This window comes from Pholis gunnellus (genome assembly GCF_910591455.1).
Source record: "Pholis gunnellus genome assembly, chromosome: 5".
Taxonomy (NCBI): Eukaryota; Metazoa; Chordata; class Actinopteri; order Perciformes; family Pholidae; genus Pholis; species Pholis gunnellus.
In genome coordinates this window covers 12,523,128-12,541,952 of record NC_136531.1, presented here as the reverse complement: position 1 = coordinate 12,541,952, position 18,825 = coordinate 12,523,128, and the positions used below count along the sequence as shown (strand labels likewise).

General features: G+C 42.1%; 1 protein-coding gene across 1 annotated transcript in view; it reads right to left on the bottom strand.

The window, feature by feature from the left end:
* The window catches only part of dlc1 (DLC1 Rho GTPase activating protein), a gene marked incomplete at its 5' end in the record, with an annotated part of 74,639 nt that extends 58,822 nt beyond the window's left edge, over positions 1-15,817 (bottom strand). The window contains 3 exons of the mRNA XM_079159704.1: positions 8,152-8,259; positions 8,516-8,650; positions 13,862-15,817. Of these exons, the coding sequence (XP_079015830.1) occupies positions 8,152-8,259; positions 8,516-8,650; positions 13,862-15,817 (2,199 nt within the window). The remainder of the gene's footprint in view (positions 1-8,151; positions 8,260-8,515; positions 8,651-13,861) is intronic.
* Positions 15,818-18,825: the final 3,008 nt, after the last annotated feature.

Genomic DNA, 18,825 nt, shown 5'->3' with positions numbered 1-18,825 from the left:
TATATCATGTTCCATTTCTTTGTTGAAGCTACATGATGTCTACACAGGCTAAAATGTTCAAAACCAAGACTCCTTGTTGCCGTTGACAACAAATCAAATAGAAATGGTCTTGCTCCTCATTTTAGACACATTTTCCCAAAATTCAGGGATCCCTCTGGAATTTGAAATAATGTTCTGAGAGTTTGAACAAAGTTTGACCGAACAGCATGATTTTGTCCTCGCTCATTCACTGGAGTTTTAAATCAGGAAGTATTTGATCAAAGAATAAATAAAGAAGAGTATAAAGCTGACCAAATATTTAGAGTCAGCTTTTGGTACTTGACAAATGTTGATATTCACTACTACTTTTGCTACGGACATATTTCGGTTGGTACCAAATGAAAAGCCTTGAGCTCCAATACGTAGCCCTAGTAACAAATAATATTTTGTTTTTCAGTAACAGACCCATTGTGTACAGCTGAGTTCACATGCTTTTCTGTGTGAGTGATTTAGTCAGAGATGTTAAGCAAACCATTGGCATGTGGCTCTTGCACAACAAATCCGAGCAGTCCACCATGTCTCTCTCAACCCCACCGCCACCCTCTCAACCCCAGCCCCCCTCCTGCACTGCAGCTGCACTATATGTGTGTGTGTGTGTGTGTGTGTGTGTGTGTGTGTGTGTGTGACCACCCATGGTCTGTGCTGGCTAAGGATTAGGGGGCTCAGGCTAACCCAAACCTTTTTCTCCACCACTTAACGCAAATGGCTAAATTGGTGCAGATGGCTTATGGTCAGGTAAGCTAGCGGCTCCGGCACTGAGCATATAAGGTAACTGTGTGTGATAGAGGGAACAGAGACATTATGTGTGTGTGTGTGTGTGTGTGTGTCTGTGAGTGCATGCGCACGTCTGTCGAGGACCATGGGAGATGTTATCTGAGGCTCATTGGCTGGTTTTTGACCGGCGTGAATGTGCTCTTTCTGCCCTGCACTTATGAAAGAATATATTCTCCATGCTCTGTCAACCGCCGAGTGCACGTGTGCTGGGAAACGTGGGAAAGAATTAAATTTTTGCCTTCTACTTGAGGAAAAGACCAATCCCCCACTCCACATACTTTCTCCCCCGCGTCCCCTTTCCACATTAAATAGTTTCCATATGTCACACTTGAAGTGTGTCAACAGGAAGTGATGCGATGAGTTGGTGTAATGATGCGTTGGAACGTTTCCCGCAGAAGATGTATATTAGCGTCCAGATGTTGGATTTAACAGCTATTTCAAAAGAAAACACCTCCAGATGAAATCTGGTGGCATTTGAAAAGCATTTCAGTAACGTCTACTGACTTGTATGACGCTAAAAGCCCAGGTGAAATCACTTTCAGTCTTTAGTTGGACTTAGTACTAAGGACGTTAATGATTTTACCATACACACGGTGTACTCAATCACACACACACACACAAACTCAGACCGCCAGCTGAGGCCTCGTTCTCTCACTCAACCTTAAGTCGTGAGACATGTTCTGTGTGGGGTGATGATGGTTAAGACCATGAGAAAAGTGGATATGTGCGCACACACACAGAACCAAACCAAAGCAACAGGCTTCTGGTTTCAGGCTGTCTGGTGGGATTTGGTGCTGTGACTGTTGACTGGCCCTTAGAATCCATCACCGGACAACAGAATAACACTTAATTAGTCTAAGCATAAGACTCTTCCTCCAAAACAGCAAACTAACTGGTCATCACCAAACTTAGGTTATACTTCTTGTCCATTACATTACATTACATTACAGTCATTTAGCAGATGCTTTTGTCCAAAGCGACTTATAATTCAGATTCTATCACACCGTACGCTACGCTACGCTACGGGAGCAATTTTAGGGGTTAAGTGTCTCGCAAAACTGTTCATCTTTATAATATATAACTTCAGGTGCAACTTCAATAAACATGAGCTGTGTCTGCATGTGTGTATGCAGACCATAACTCTTTTTTTCAAGACAAGGTCCTAAATTTGATTCTATGTAGCCAATACAAATTGGGTGGTATTTTGAGTGTATATTTTTTGAATCATGCATCAAAATGCTTCACCTGCAATGAATGTAAAAAAATAACTTCATGATTTCAATGGAGAAAAAATATCAGTCAATATAAAATAATAACTTTCTGCATCTGAAAGGTCAATATAGTAAACAAATGTCCAATTAATTGACATGATATAACACTGAACATGTTGCAAAGGACAGTATAAGGTCAACTCTTCAAAGGGTCTTCTGATTTATTATAGGCAAAAAACGAACAAAGCCAATGTCAACATCCAGGAAGTGTCCCACTCGAATACATTGAAAACCTACCAACATCACTTTATTATTCTACTCCTGTTTTATTACATTGATTATGAGACTAGATGTGTCACCTGTTCCCGCTCACCACGTTGAATTTGGGGCTTATGGCGTTAAAAGGGATAAGTCTTATGATCCCAACTGCACCAACAATGCTAGCCCGTGGATTAGCCGCTTTTATTTTTGGGAGAAAGCAGAGAGTGGGTTAACAACACAGAGGGATTAGACTGTCCTCTGTAGAAGACTCTGGTGGCCCCATAGTAGTTTGATGGCAGACATCCAGCTTATTGACTTACCAGAAGGACCAGCGGGCGAGACCTTGCTGGGTCACAGAAAGTTTTGTGACATTTACTAAAGAATGCACACTCTTGACTGTCTGCTGCAGAGGGTCACTGCATTCAGCTGGTCAGCGTAAGCTTTGACTGTTGGGTAACTGGATATTTACCTCTAAATAAAAACAAACTCCTTCGATAAGTAGTCCCCTCCTTAAACATTACAGCTGATGGCAAAGATGATTAATTGGACGTTTTTTGGCTGATGTAATATTACTTCAAGGTAAACATGAATGAAAACACATCTTCAAAATATATAAAAATGTGAACACGTGTTCAAAATAATGTTACAAATAAAACCTTCAATCATAAGCCTGAATCAGTGTTGCCTAAATTACACCTGGTTTTATTACAATGAATTCCTGTGTACATGTTTCAGCATCTTTGGATGTGTGTGTGCCTCTGAGCAGTTTGTTTGTTCGCTGTGTGATTTATGGCGGTTCATTATCAGCGGGCTGCAGGGGTGTTTCCAGATGCCTGCATTATCCAGTCATCCTTAAGATTTACTGTCAACAAGTAATCCTGCTACTATTGCCTGCATGTTTTAATGTCTCCGTTATGTAATAGATGTAGGTTACGCTCCATTGACTCAGTGCGTGCCTTTGTTAGCAACAAACACAGCAAAGTGATGTTTTCATGGTGCATGAAAAACTATGATTCATTTAAGTTTTAAAAATGTACCACAAAACACATGATGCCAATGAATTACACTGGTGATTAAGCTTATGTGATTTAGGCGATTTGGGAGTATGTTGTCATAAAAAACAAACGGAGAGAGTTGTCATTCCACAAAGATACTAAGAAAGAAAACTTTCTGCATTTTGTGAAACAATTATGGATATCATAGCTCAAAGCCATTTTGAGAAAATCTTTAGTATGCAAATTGAGTCAGGCTGATACACGTGGACACATTTAATGATGGCATGTTTTGGCTACAGAACAAAAAAAAACGAGAACTCTATTCATTATATTCTTGTCTCTAATGTTCTTGGAGTGCTTTATGCAATGACTGTAGCCTTGAATCGACAGGAAAAACAAGATGTTCTCGTGGGGGTTATGGAGAAGTTCACTTTCCACATCCTGTTCCAAACACAAGCCTTTACTTTTTTCTTCCCCTCTTTTTGTTAAACCACAGCAGGTCTATGTTTGTCTCCTTCTTACAGCTGTGCTCAGCAGAGGAGTGACCTTGGGGACAATGACAGCACACAAAGCGACTAGCGTGGCCATGACCGGAGCCACTGCTGGCACCCCTTGTTAGACTGAATGGCGGTTGGTTTCATAGTTAACTGACTCATTATGGCCTACTACAGTCTTTAAGCCAAATATGTGGGTGGAATGTAGGCAAACATAATTATCACTGCTGCACATGGTGTGGACTATTGACCGAGGACTGCAATAAGAGAGAGAGTGGGAGCAAATGTATAAATAAAAGGCAGTGAGTGTAGCAAAATATTGAGTCTGTGTTGTGTGGGACGAGAGAAGGTGTGGTTTGGATAAAGGATGTTTGGGGACTATGAGGCTGCCAAACCGGAACACGGAGGAAGCACAGAGCAGAGATCTGCTAGTGACCTTAGCACGCAAACCACAGCACTTCTATTGTCCACCAAACTGCAGACAGATAAAAAGCTATATACATACATAACCAACTGATAGGGAATAAAGTCATTCCGTCACTCTGAAATAAAAATATCTCTCAATCAATCATGTCCTCAAAAAAACCCTAGAATCCAGAAATAAAAATTCCAGAGATTGGAAATCTGGTACTCTCAGATCTCCCTGTCAATTAGTGGCAAAACCACCAAAGGAGATGACAAAAGTTGTGCTTGGAGCACCGACTACAAATCCAAACAAAGGGTCAAAGGTTGCCCTGTTATGGAATGTATACCAAAGACGATGAGGGCTGGGTTAGGGCAGCGCCTTCGCTGTCACCATACAGTGTATGCATGAAATATAAAACACCCCTGTGCTAATGTTAACAGACAGCCACGGTCTGTGCCTTCTTCAGTAGCTGAGGCAGGGGATTCTGAGTATATCTTGCTGGTGGGAACGCTCCATGCTGAGGGTGACTGATATGTTGTTTCCGACTGTAACATTCAGAGGAAGGTGGTCAGGGGTCAGCAGCCTCCGCCCGCCTCTGTGGTTTGGCACATCCTCTACAGCCACAGAGCTCTAAAAATAGAGTCACATAACAAATGGCTCTCACGCCACGCATAACTTAAGTTTGTTACAGATTACACATACAAATCAAAATGAATGACAGCTAATGCTGCTATACATTATTTGTCTTTACACACTTATTCATTACTGATGATTAGTTGGTCCAAAAAAACAATAATCGTCATAATAATAGTCATTTTAAATAATCATTGGTTTTAGATTCTTGTGTGAATATTTTCGACGTTCCTTGGCTTTATGTGTGTGTAAACTGACTGTTTAAGACTCTTAGTTAGACAAAACAAGACAATTGACGACCTCATCTGGAACTTTAGCAATCTTCTCTATTTTTCTGACATTTCATAGACCAAACAATTAAAAATAATAAAGTAATCAGCAGATTTACCAAGAATGAAAATAATCAATAGTTGCAGCCCTAAATATAATATAGAGCAAATTCAATAGATACACATCAGTCTGTAAAGCACATTAAAGCCACCTGTTGCAACACAACAATGCACGTCAAATACCATTGCAGGACACCTGCTACACTAAGCAAGTAATAGAAACAAGCCAACAAAAACACTCAGGGGCAAAGAATAGCAGTTCAACCATGAGAAAAAAACACCTGCTGTGGCACAACATCCGTTAGGTATTAGCCCCACATTCGATGCAAGAATAACAGCCACCTGCTGAAGGCTAACAATAGCCATCAGCTACGTTAGCTAAGGAGCCAAGAATCTATTCACTTGAACCCAGTGCTTTATCCACAACAGTGAGTGAATGACAATGTGCATGCCAAGTGAATGTCCACTCATCACCAACGTACACAGCCACATACCACCAACTTCACATGTATCAGTGTTACATAAAAGACAGAATAGCAGGACCATGTGCTCGGTACAATCACACCAAAGTGATACACTGAGTTCCAGGAGGCGTCAGGGGGACAGGAAGAACACAAATACCAGTTACCTCTTGCATAATCCAGCGGAAGATGGAGGTGATGCAAATGCACAGTAATAAACACTTAACGAATCACACTGCCTCTACAAACATACATAACAAAATACACAGACACACCAGCCACTCCTCTGCACATACACTGATGGCCATGATGGTGGTTTCAAAGCCATATGAACTGCTAGCATGGCTTGGCGAGGCTAATATTAAAAGTAATATCAAAAGTTGTCTTAAACCAAAGTATTTGCTTTGGTCCAGAGGAAATAATTACTCGGTTTACTTTTCACTGGAAAAGGGAAGGGAAGATCCTGGCCCAGGATCAATTGATAGCGTAATTAAGTGACTGTACACACCTCCTGAAAAAAGTTAATTTAGTCTTTAGTTGCTCTTTAACACAAAGACACACACCGAAACTCCTTTGATCTCGCTGTCAGTTGGTTTTACATGAACTTCCTGCCAGAATTTCAAATTTGAACCTTTCACTGACCTTCTGCCTGGAGATATTCATCTTGATACTTTATATACAGTATCAAAGTTGTGTTGTAATAGGTCGACATACTACTACGACATAATACATTTATTTTGACTTCTTGGATCTCTGCTAATATATCACAGGTGTGCAGAGTAGCAATTTCTGTGTTGACTTTAAAACGGGTTGCGCTTACCGTTGCCTTGCCAAAAAGATATATGTTGTTTGCTGTCCTGTGTTAACTTGCAAATACTTTCTTGTTGGGATTGATGTCAAGACACGTTCAAGGCAACACATAAAATGCAAGTAAGAAGAGTAAAAGGGACTTGTAATGTTAAGCCTTTCTCAACAATGTCAGAGAGGTATTGATGAAACCATATCAAAAGTGTGGATGATGAAGTTTGAGGTGGTGTATTTGTTGTATTGTGAGCAGATCTGGTTATTCAGTCAACCCATGTATGATCTATAAAAGTGGTCAGAGGTACAGTGTAATGGTCAACACTAGGAGAAGGGATGAGATTATTAGATGACACTCATATAAAAGGGAAATAAATGTTACTGAAAGTTTTACAGTAAAATAATGACTCTACATACGACCATCCCTATTAGAACTGAGTTGTATTTTTATATAACAACAGATGATAATTATTCTGTGCTTGAAAAATATATTATATTATGTATGTCTTCATGTAAAACACAACTATAATGTGTGGTTGAATTAAAACCTCAATCATGGTTCTTCCTCACGTCTGCCTTGTGTTTACATCATTTAAAGGATTTGTATTGTCTATCTTAAAAGATTAAGTTGCCGTCCCAACACTTGAGTTTGAAAGGCCCTTCAACTATTAACCACTGAGAATCCCCTTCATGAAGTCATCATCTCTTTGGCCTCCATCAATCACCCCGCAGGGCCTCCACTGTAAAAAGCTTCCTATTAGGCGCAGTGAAAGCACTGTTTACCCAAGCTTAGTAAGTTACCTTGGGTTACTGCAGGAATGGAGGTTGTGGAAACAGTTGGCAGCAGACATTATACATCACACATCATAGAGCGTGTTGCTCTGCATCCCTTAAAGTCACCGTCACACACGAGGGAAATATTGCGTTCCTTTAAGACAGCATAAGAGTTGTGACGTGCAACAAGACAAAGCAATGTCAAATAAGGAACTGCGAAAGACAAATCAAGAATGCGAGACGTCCTTTGCATGCATCTTGTGATAAAATGTCTCAAAGCAGTTATAATCTTTTTTTTAAATATATTTCCAGTGCTCAGTCCCCTGGCCACCGGCCTTGTTCACTTTGCCCTGACAGCATTTGCAAAGCAAGGCTGACAAAGTCATTAAATGAGCAAGCAAGAGGTTTGAAGACGCACGTCTCACTTGAAGCGTGTCCCCCCTCGCTCCCCCCCCCTGCCCTGGCTTTTCACCCCCAGACCCCCCTTCTGACCCCTTTGTTGGGGAAAAGGGGTCTGGATCTTTGGAACCAGCTAATTATAGCGTTTTAACGTCTGCTTGGCTAAGCCCTAAGTGCTGGGGGACATTCCTACAACTGGGGGATTCACTAGGAGTGTGTGTGTGTGCTCTGTGTTTGCCGTTTTAATTTAAACTTTTGTACCACTATGTCCCAAGAAGAAAAGTTTGTTTAATTTGAGACATAAAAGTTGTCAACTGATGTTTCGCAGTTTTAAAATCATGAAAAACTGTAAAAACAGAACAACATTCATACTTTAAACAAGCCGACACACAAACCTGGCCAGCATTTTAAATAAAAGGGAGGAAAGCCAAGAAGAAAATAAAGAACATTGGTGATGCATGATATAGATGGTGTGTGTGTGTGTGTGTGTGTGTGTGCGTGTGATCTCTAAGCAAAATCTCTAAGCAATCTGCTGATCATGGTATAGATGTATGATATCGAGCTCCTGACTTACCCCACTTTTAGGTTTTGCTCCAAGGGCTGATGTAGGTCCTGAGGTGGAGGCAGCAGGAACATGTGGAGCATTTTGTGATGCTGCTGGCAAAGAGCCTAAATCAAACTCCTGCACAAGTAAAAGACAAAGATGACAATGTAGGCATTATATTGTTATGCAAAGAGCAGTGTTTTCCTCCAATATTTCAGTATTTCTTCAAGGATGATCAAGTAAATAGTTTTATCACTACAAAGTTCATCAGCAAATGAATGATACCGTGTTTATAGACATTGCTATGCCTCATAATAGCCACTAAGGGACAGATTTTTTCCAAATGAAATAGAAACTGCAGCCGAATCCAGCAGGATAACATGCAGGTGCATACCAGGAGTGGTCGTCGATCAAGGGTCGGCGTGCCGTCCATGGAGGTGGTGGCACTGAGAGCATTCTCAATTTCCTGGTCCAACTGGTCCAGCTTCATCAGCAGCAAAACCATCGAGTCCAGACGAGCATGCTCACGCTGAACAAACAGACAAATCAGAGAAAAAAATAAAATATTACCGTTGCAACCAGCTCATAAATGTAGGAGAGACACTGAACCCCAAATTGCTCCCCATAGATGGGCCAACTCCCTGTACGGCAGCTCTGCCCTCATCAGTGTGTGAGTGGGTGAATGAGAGGCAAATGTGTCTGTTGTGGTAGAAAAGCACCATATATACAGTATGCAGTTCATTTACCATATGCCTCCAAGGATGGAGAAGTTGACAGAAGAGTGCCACTGAAATTACAAAAGTCAATGGTAATGCATTGTAAAGTTGGAAGCATGGAGATGTAGATGAGATGTTTTTGAAATGCACAGGACGACATTTGTTTTCCTGCCTACTGAACTTGTTAAGTGTGGGGATGGCTTACTCAGCGTTCCAGCTTCTTACTTGATCTGAACAAAGGACTAAATGAGCAAAGTATTAACAATATACAACAGTTTGATTCAATATAGAAAAACATAAAACAGATGCAGACTAGTTGGCTTGAACGTTTAAAGATAAAATATAGTTGGATTTTTCTACCTTGATCCACAATATATCATCATCTTATTAAAAATACTAATAGAAATATATTTTCATAACATTTCCAAACAATTCAACTCAGTTCTTTGGCCTGTAGCCCTTCATGCCAAAATACTGCAAACTATGCTCATCCATCTCTCCCTGCTTCTTACTTCTCCTTCCTCTTCCTTTTCAACTGCTGCAGATAACTCCAATCCTCTTTCTCCCTCTGCTCTTCTGTCTCGTTCTCCGTTCTGCACATAACATAGTCCTGGATGTTTCCTGTGCTTTTTCCTCACCCCCTGTGCATTTAATATACATCTCTTTTGTATCATCTCTGGTCCATTTTTAATCATATAACTTAAAGACCTAAAACATTTTCCTTTCAGTCCTCTCATCTGCAGCGCTTAACTATCTGTTCTCACGCCGCGATAACAAGCCTCACACTGACCTCAGGTGGTGTCTCGTCAGTAAGACAAGCTAAATAACATGCAATCCATACCACCTCCACACTCCACCAACCACTCTGTCCTTGTTTGCTATGCCTCAATCCTGTTTTGTTTGATGCAAAATAAACCCTTTGCCTGACGTTCAAACATTTCTGGACTTCTTAACACAGCATAGGTTTTCATTTCCTTCTGCCCGTCTTTTATACCGGCTCCGGGTGTGGCTCTCCGTCTGAGCTTCTCTCCCGAGAAGAACCCCAAGAAATTACATCACACGGCTAGCTCATTAGTCCCTACAAACCTCATCGCAATCTCCACTAACAGACCCTGTTAAACACTTTATGAGGGTGAGCTCCTGGGACACACAGCCACTATGATTGTTGCAAAGGTATGGAGGCGAGTTACCGTGTGAAGGTGTGCCTGGATTTCATGCGTGTCTGTTCTTAGGTGTGATCAATTAGAGCAGGGGTGGCCAACCCGCGGCTCCCGAGCCGCATGCGGCTCTTTGCCCGGTTTCATGCGGCTCTTACGTTCATATCGAAGTTTGTATTTGTGTTTTTTTAATGTGCGTGTTCGCTTCGCTTGAGTTAAATACGGTATTTTCTTCAAACGCGCATGTGCGGCCACAGATTACGTTCCTCGTCGACCCATTTAACGCCGAGACGGACTGTTTGAAAGCCCCGCTAGTCACAGATTAGGCTGCGGCTGAGTTGGAGATGATCGATCTTTGTGAGGAGGACCAACTCAAACCTGCTTTAAGGGAAGGGACCATTGAGTTCTGGAAAAGTGTGCCAATGAAAAAATACCCCACTGTCAAACGGGCTGCGCTTAAGATACTGTCAATGTTTGGGTCAACATACGTCTGCGAGTCTGTGTTTTCTACCCTGAAACACGTGAAATCAAAGCATCGATCTGTTCTGACTGACACCCATGTGAAAGAATTGCTTCGAGTGGCAACAACGGAATACAAGCCAGATTTGAAGAGGATTGTTCAAGGCAAGGAATGCCAGAAGTCCCACTAAGTAACATGCATAGTAAAAGAAAAACGCTATTGTAAATTATTATATTTTTGTTTGTGGACTTGGTTGAACTGAGAGTTTGTCTGTGTGAGACAGTGCACACAATGTTCATTGTTGAAAATGACTGGCCTGTGGTCTTAGGAGTCAATTTCTGTCATTATCATATTGGTGTGTGACATTTACAATAAATCTGGCTGAGCAAAGGTATGTGTGTGTGTGAGGAAGGGATAGGGTGATGTTCATGTGTGCCCATGTGTATGATGTGGCTCTTTGCAGTAACACAGTAAAAAATGTGGCTCTTGGTCTTTGACTGGTTGGCCACCCCTGAATTAGAGAGAAATCTTATCGTTATTAAGTACTAAACATATCCTGTGAGGTGGCTAGATCTTGTTTTAGTTAAGTTTACAATGGGTGTGTGCAGATGACAACATTCATATGAGCTGTGACTAATGCTAATGTGTGTGAGGTTGACAGGTTTATGGATCCTATAGAATCTCCATCACGGTAAACAAGCTCCAGCTCCGCCTGGCTCCCTGCTCCGACCCCAAATAACGTCTTATGACTTGCGCTTACATTTATTTTCCAGTTAGTGCCCAACTAGCCTGTCAAAAGTCGTTCTTATTGGATTTGCCGAGAGAGCAAATAGACATTGAAGGCCATGTGTGTCATGGAAATGTGTCTCGCATTGATGCATTCATTGGCATTCCTAGTGGCAGCGCACATCGCTACATTCTGTCTCCTTGGCAAAGTTTCACAATGAAACATTGTATCGCGGTAAAACAATGACATCTTTACGAGACCTTACTGAATGAACAAAAGCATCTGGCTCGAGATGGCAATAACAACCACAAAACAGCAGAGTAAAAAACAAGTGCAGTGCAATGTCAGGCGCCTCAGAGAGGCAACGTTTTTTCGGGGGCATTCTGGTGGTTTGGGTGTTCTCAGAAGGTTTCTTTTCTCTCTTTCCAATCTTTTGAGGTTTCTGTTACATTCCTCTCGACTTCCTGTTTTTTTGAGATGGGAGACAGTTCCCACACTGTTTGAACTCTTACACCCCTCCTTCCCCTTTCCTTGCTCTCTTTTTCAAACCCCCTCTTCTACCCTGTGGCCCTCATCCCATTTGTCAAACCTGTCCATTAAACTCAAGGGTCAATTTCTCTGCTGAGCTAAACATAGTGTGCACACGATTATGTATACACTGTTTAATGTATGTATCGCATTCATAAACATTATAAGCATGAGCAGTTGATTGTCTCTTTTTCTGCCTTTCAGTCGTCATTTATCAGAGAGAGCACTGAGATGATGATGTTGCCAAGAGGTCTGCTGTCAGATAAACGACAGTTGAGCCAGTTTGGCCCTGGGGTCAAGATAAAGCCCTGTTGCTAAAACAAATAAACACAGTAACAAAGCCCAATATCAGGTTAATCCGAAGCTATTATACAAACCAGATGGCTTCAATTTACAAACTGAATCTGCAACAACAACATGGTTCACTGGGGACATAATCATTTGTCAGTACAATATCTTGTCAGAGATAATTCCAGGTTGCTGTTGCCATTGCCCACTAACGGATAATAACATCAGTTCTGTAATTTCCTTCACGATATCCAAGAGCTTCTTCTCCTTTTTTCTTTATGCAAAATACAGTCGGTTACCTCCCTTGGAGATGATAATGCTAATTTGTGCAACCTTATTTCTTTCCTGTCCTCATGACCTTCCCAAAAGCACATTTTCTTAGTAAACTGGCTTCATACAGTATGTAAATACACCCCGTGGTGAAAACCCTGTGGCGCTGTCAAAGAGGAGGCAAGCCATCACCATAAGGTGGATGAATTGCTTTGGTGCCCTACAATTTAATGGCTGAACTCTACTTGATTTTCTCGGATATTTAATCCAAAAGTTGGAAGCCATTCTAAGATTAAAATTGGAGCCAGTGGTAATAAATGCGGCACTGGTTTCCTATGTCCTCGCACTGGACTGTCATCTCTGGTTTTTGGCAGCTGATGCGAGTGACTTCACCACTGGTCATGACTGAGAGGGCCTCCAGATATTTCTTTGCACACATGGATGGAATTTGTGTTGAAATAATGCTGTGATTATAGAAAGAAATATCTGTGATTACCCAACTCAACTCGCATCAGCCGTCATTACCAGTGCATTCTGTCACGTTATATAAACCACGGGCATCAAAACATCCCACACCTCACACACTGACCAACAAGTCACTATTAACCGCCACGTTGCACGCTTCAGTATAACACAATGTTCTTGGTATCCGATCACAAGAAGTCCGAAACCTCAGAAAACAACAGATAGTCTTGATACACAATGAAAAATCACTTAACACTTCAAAATGGCCTTATAATGGCCTCACAACGACACTATAGTGTTTCATAAATCGTTAAATAAATGTTTTTGTAACGCTTCAAAATGCAAAATGTATAAGCAGCACACTAAACCTGTACAAAAACACAACCTTCAATACAACCCATGCATGGGATTTTCATATGTTCACAAGCGGGCGATCGTCTTCAGCTAGAACCTATCACAAGAATCTGACTTCCCACAATATGGTGCTCGTCTAAACAACATGCCTGCTTAATGCGCCCTGCATCGTAAATAATGGATTTCTTGTTGTCATTCCAAAAAGGCAAACACTGCAACTACTAACGATGAATAAATACTGTGTCCATTCCCGGATCATTGCTTTGTTCCAATCAGCCCAGCTCCATTAACTCCTTATTCTAAGTTTTTGGCACTGAACTGTACCCGCAAGCACACCCACTAGCAGTGTGTAAAGAGTCTGTAAAGAGAACAACATACAGTATTTTCTGGAGAGTGCAGTTTAAGCCTTTTACTTGAGCCTCCAGCTCCATCTGTGTTCATGGTCTCCATGCCCTTATAGGACCTTGTTTTGCAATGAGCCGTTGAGAAAGAGTAAAACATTTCACAGATCCCCCCCCCACTCACCGATCTGTAAGCATGTAAGAGTGAAGTCATTGTTTTCCGAGACGATTGCCAGAGTGTGGGACAAAAATCATTTGTGGTCCACGAATGCCCAGTAAGTGTCAGTTCATTTAAAAAAAAAAAGAAAAAAAAGGAACTTAATTTCGAGGTGCCAGAATCGCAATTACTACGCAGAAACAAAAGACAAGATGTATTTAAATATCAATTGTGATCCACTGCATCTCTTCTACATCGATATCAAATATAGCCCTACCTTTCTCATTCGCACTTGGACCACGCTGTCCTCCTTTGGATCTCCAGGTTCATTTGTTCCTTCTAAAACCGGACTGGTGAGTTGTTTGTCACTGTAAATAACGGTGTGTGCGGCCTCTTCTGGCTCCTCCATTCTAGAGACTGTGGCTCCTGGCCTCTGGTGTTCACTCTGACCATCTGCCACCTCAGGGGCAGGTGACTCACTGAGGTAACAACCAAGGGCTTGGTTGCCATGGAGTCCCTCTGGTGAGAGCTCTTCGTTGACCTCTGCAGGGCACGGTGGCAGGTTTTCAGTGTGCTGTTCAGAGCCTGCATGTTTAACATCCATATGGGACTGCTGAACATGTGGATTTTGGTTGAAATCTGAGGCAATGTTCTTTTGAGGATCCAGTACAGGGGTGTCATCTGGCTCAACGTGGCTCACTTCTGGGATAGTGTCCAGTTTTAAACAGCTATTTTCCAACTGCAGGGCTATGGTTTCATCGTCACAACAAGCCAACTCTTTGGACACTGAGCCGACATCAGTGTTTTCCATCGGTTGACTAACGGAGGTCGTCGTTTCCACATGTCGGTCTGCACACTGAGTAATGTTTGTCTGTGTGTAGTTTTCTTCTGAATATCCAGTATCCAGTTCTTCAGATGACACGTTGCTGTTAACTGTCATAGAGCGACACGGACCATTGAAAGATATATCAGATGAGGTGATTGGCTCATACCTGACCTCTGCTGCTGCTTTCTCGCTGCTTTCTGCTTGTGCACTTTCCTCTCCCTGAGGCCCGTTCATCGCTGTCATTTCAACATTACGCAGTTCCAACAACGTCTGGTGGGATATTTCACAACCATGAGCCAGATCCAAAACACCAGTACAGTCGTGATGATCCTGCACTAGTCCTTGTGTGTCCCTTGAGTGAAGTCCTGTATTTTCATTTGGAGGATCCGGGTCATTTAATCCATCCAGCTTGACAGCCGCCTCTGCGCTCCGGTTTTCAGTTACTCCTTTGTCACATACTTCCTCTACCACTAAAGTCACAACTGGTTCCACAGTTGTGTTAGCCTGTGACATCACATCACCACTCTCCATCATATTAACTGAACTCTGCAGCACACCAACAGGTAAGGTTACACTTGCATCAGCATGGCCAAAAGTGGAAATCTTCTCTTCCTCTACATCTGGAAGGTCAGTTTGAGGTTCCAGTTCAGCAGCAGAGAACTGGTTTAGTGCGGCCTCAGAGATTTCAGGAGGTCCGCTGTAACCCTCTGTATGGCTCTCCTTTGTTTCCTGATGATTTGGAAGTTTGCCAAGCGGTTCACCAGCAGATCTAGACAGTGGAGGCCCATTGTTTGAAGAGATAAAGATGCATTGTTGCCCTTCACGTGAGATATGTGGACTTTTAAAGACATTATCGTCATTGCAGATGTTGTGACTCTGACTACTCTCTGTGCCATTTTCACTATTGATAGTGTTCTTAGTGTGACTGCTGCTACCAGTTGCACAATAAATATTTTCCCTGGACGTCCCACTGTTTGAGTCACATTGAAATTCTCCAGACTTCCCAATGTTTGCGATATGGAGATGCTCTGATTCAGAGGCCCTTTGGGGAATATCAACGTCCACCAGCTTATCAGGGCCATGAACTGACTCCTCCTGCATATCCATTGGAACTTTGACATCACTGTCCATTAGCTTCAACTGTTGTGATGCAGTATTATCATACACAACAGAGGCTGGTCCCTTAAGTGTCTGAGCCGGGTCCTGTGTGGGCAGTTGGTGGCAGCCCTCTGGCATGGAGGCACACCTCGTCCGTCGACCTTGTTTGGAAGACCCTGCTGCCAGCCAAGGCCCATCGCTGTCCACCCCATGGCGGCAGACCAGGTCCAGATCATCATAGCTGTACTGTAATCCTGAAGCATGAGTCACATGCTCCTCCCAACTTCTTTTCCGTATTGCTACTGGCATGGTGGACAGCCAGTGCTATCCCATAGAGCTGCTTTTGACAGCAGGCAGAAATGAAGAACCAGATATTCTGCAATCAAGAAGAGAAATGGGGATTAGAAACAGCCAGTGTTTGCAAGTTATGAGTTCAGAGAACCTGAATGTGCAGATGACAATATGGTAAATAACGTTTCACTCTTAAAGTAAACAGCTTGGGAGTAGTGAGTGAAAGTTCAAGAAGGGCGTAATTATAACGCTTTCACAATTTCCTGGAAAGTATACACTCTGCTGGATCTGTATGAAAACAACCGGATTCCCAGTTATGCTAATCTAACGTGGGATTATCTTTTCACGCAGAGCTGTTCCGAATTTCACATCACAGCATGCAAACTACATTGCATGTTCTTGAACTGTAACCGTTTACATTGCCTGACATCATGATAATTATAAAGAATAATGTAGACCTCTCTGGTTTACTTTTGAACATCTTTACAATGTGATCTGTAACCGAACCAGTTTGTCATATTTACACCGCAATTTCAATCGACATTCTTTAGGCAGTAGTAGACTGAAAAATTCTTGGTGTTGGTTAAATGTCATTCTGTACACACTGAAATGAGAATGATGAAACTAAAGGGAGTTAAAGTGCAAAAGACAGTCAGTGTCCCTGAACAGCTGGGTGTCCACAAGCCAACATTATCATAGTGCATACTGTGAGTTCTATTACATGAATCAAACCGTGCTCTGTGCTGTTTTTTTCACCCCGTTGTTATAGGTCAGAATGTACAGAAGTAAAGGAACACAGGGAACAAGCAGGATGTACTCAATTCAAGCTGAACATCTGCTAAAAAAAACATCACGATTGAAGAATATAGAGTATTGTACAGTAAGAGACTACAATTATACTTTCAGTACAATTTTTCTATCATTGTTCACATTAAAGAGTCAATTTTTCAAACACATCTATTAGTTTCTTAAGCAGTAAAAGTATGATAAAAAATTTGCGACAGGCGGTTTATTTCTCCACTTTTTCACCTTTTGTTTCCTCAGGAGAAGAACCGGATGGTACCAACTGCCATCTTCACCTTCTGGCATGAACCTGCTCCTGGTTATAAATTAAGTAAAGGGGGGGGGGGTTACAGAAAGTGTCCCAAAGCATTTGCTCCTTCTATTTGCCCAACAAACCGACAGCAAAACTGAAACTTCAACACAATTGAGCTTCCTTTATGCTGGAGTAAGAATGTTTAGTTCTTGTAAATTCTCCAGTGATGACACAGTGTTTTACAATATAATCCCGTAGCTGTATATTCAGTGATCAAACACCGGGTGATAATCCAACAAATATGTTATAGATCCAGAAATTGCTTTGAGTGCAGTTATCCAGCAATGTAGAGCAAGTTGCCTTTTCATTCATCTACTGAAAGCAATGCGTAGTTGTTCGGAAAATATGAATCCATCTCTTTTCAAGTGACTTGACATCCGTTTAAAGTCTGTAAGCAATCCTTAGTCTTAGTTCCTGCAAGCCATTTTCTGGACTCCAGTCAGGATCTTCGCCGTAAAACTGTCGGAAGAGCACTGAAGGCAGACAGAAAGCCGGGGAGCAGCGAAACGTCCAAAGACAACTTCCATCTTGATCGCATTAGGGTTTTTGCTGACGCTGAATGCCAAAGAGTCGGGGTGGTGTAAGAGGGGCCGGGTTTTCTTTCCCCCACTCCACCCCTGCTCTCCTCCGTTCTATCCCTTTTCTCATCAGGTTCCCTCCCCGCTGGTTTTGACAGAGAGTCTGAGTCACATCCTTGGAGCCCCATCCCCCGTCTCACAACTCTCACAGCACACTGTATGCATTTATTCTCTCCACCCTCCTCTAATGTACTTTTAGTCCTCACTATTTTAGAAACTTCCTCTCCACTTCTCCTCTCAGAACTTGTCTCTTTCCTCTTCTCAGTGGACTTTTCTTGTTCTGCCTTAGCTTGCAATTTCACTAAGTTGGGCAAGGTTCCCACCAGTTGGTTTAGATTAGTAACAGGACAGGCTGCCTCGTAAGACCTTTGGCTGCGGGCCAAGAGAGATTGCTCTAATGTTTTGGCAGTTATTTCTGAGGCTGTTTTGTTTAAATTTGTCATCTTGTAACTCTTCAAGCATTCTTAACCAAACTAATGAAAGATATACACATCGATAAGCTTTCAGAATGCATTTTTCCAAATCTGTAAGAATATATAAGATACATTGCTTTTTAAAAAGTTGAATGACGGTGCTGTCAACCTGATATCTTTGTTTTATAGTAAACCATAGGAAAGAAACAACTTAAGGACACAATGCCAGTAATTCATTTCTTAATATATTCATTTGTCAGAGGCACTCGGCACAAAGATAAGACAAAGCCAAGGATATTTAATTCACTAAGACAATTTAAGAAAAATGTTAATTTTATCTATACGTTTGATTGAGACAAGGGTTGTGAAGCAAAACACTCCAGACTTCCATTTGCAGAGCACATCTCCAGTCAAAAACATCTGAGGCCCCAAGCCCTCCTGATTTACATAAAATGCGTGCTATATAAATTCACAACATTCTAACAACAGCATCTCCAGCAGTTGCACAAAAGAAGCAATTCGTCAAAGCAACAAGGACAATGCAAGAACATGAATGAAGCCCCCTCCAAGTATCTGCAACCCCGGCCGTCTAACCTCTGGGTCGTCCAGATGTGAGGTGAGGCTCTGGTCTGGTTCTTAAGTCTTTTCTTAGGGGCCGTGCTGGGAAATTGTACACTGCCGTCAATGTTGGCTCTCCAGGGACACAGATGGTCGTACTCAAGGGGAAGGATCCAAGTTCAACAAGACTCCTCTGTAGCATGTCACATGATGCGCTCTGTGGTTACGCCCAGTGCAGTGTAACGAAATGCAGATCTTTTCGGTCACAGTAGCTTCCATGTGGACGAGGCTGGTGATTGAAGTGCAGAGCCCGACACAGAGCATGACTCAGGCTATCCACTCATTACCTCCTGTGGACGTCCCACACGGGCCTATAATTTA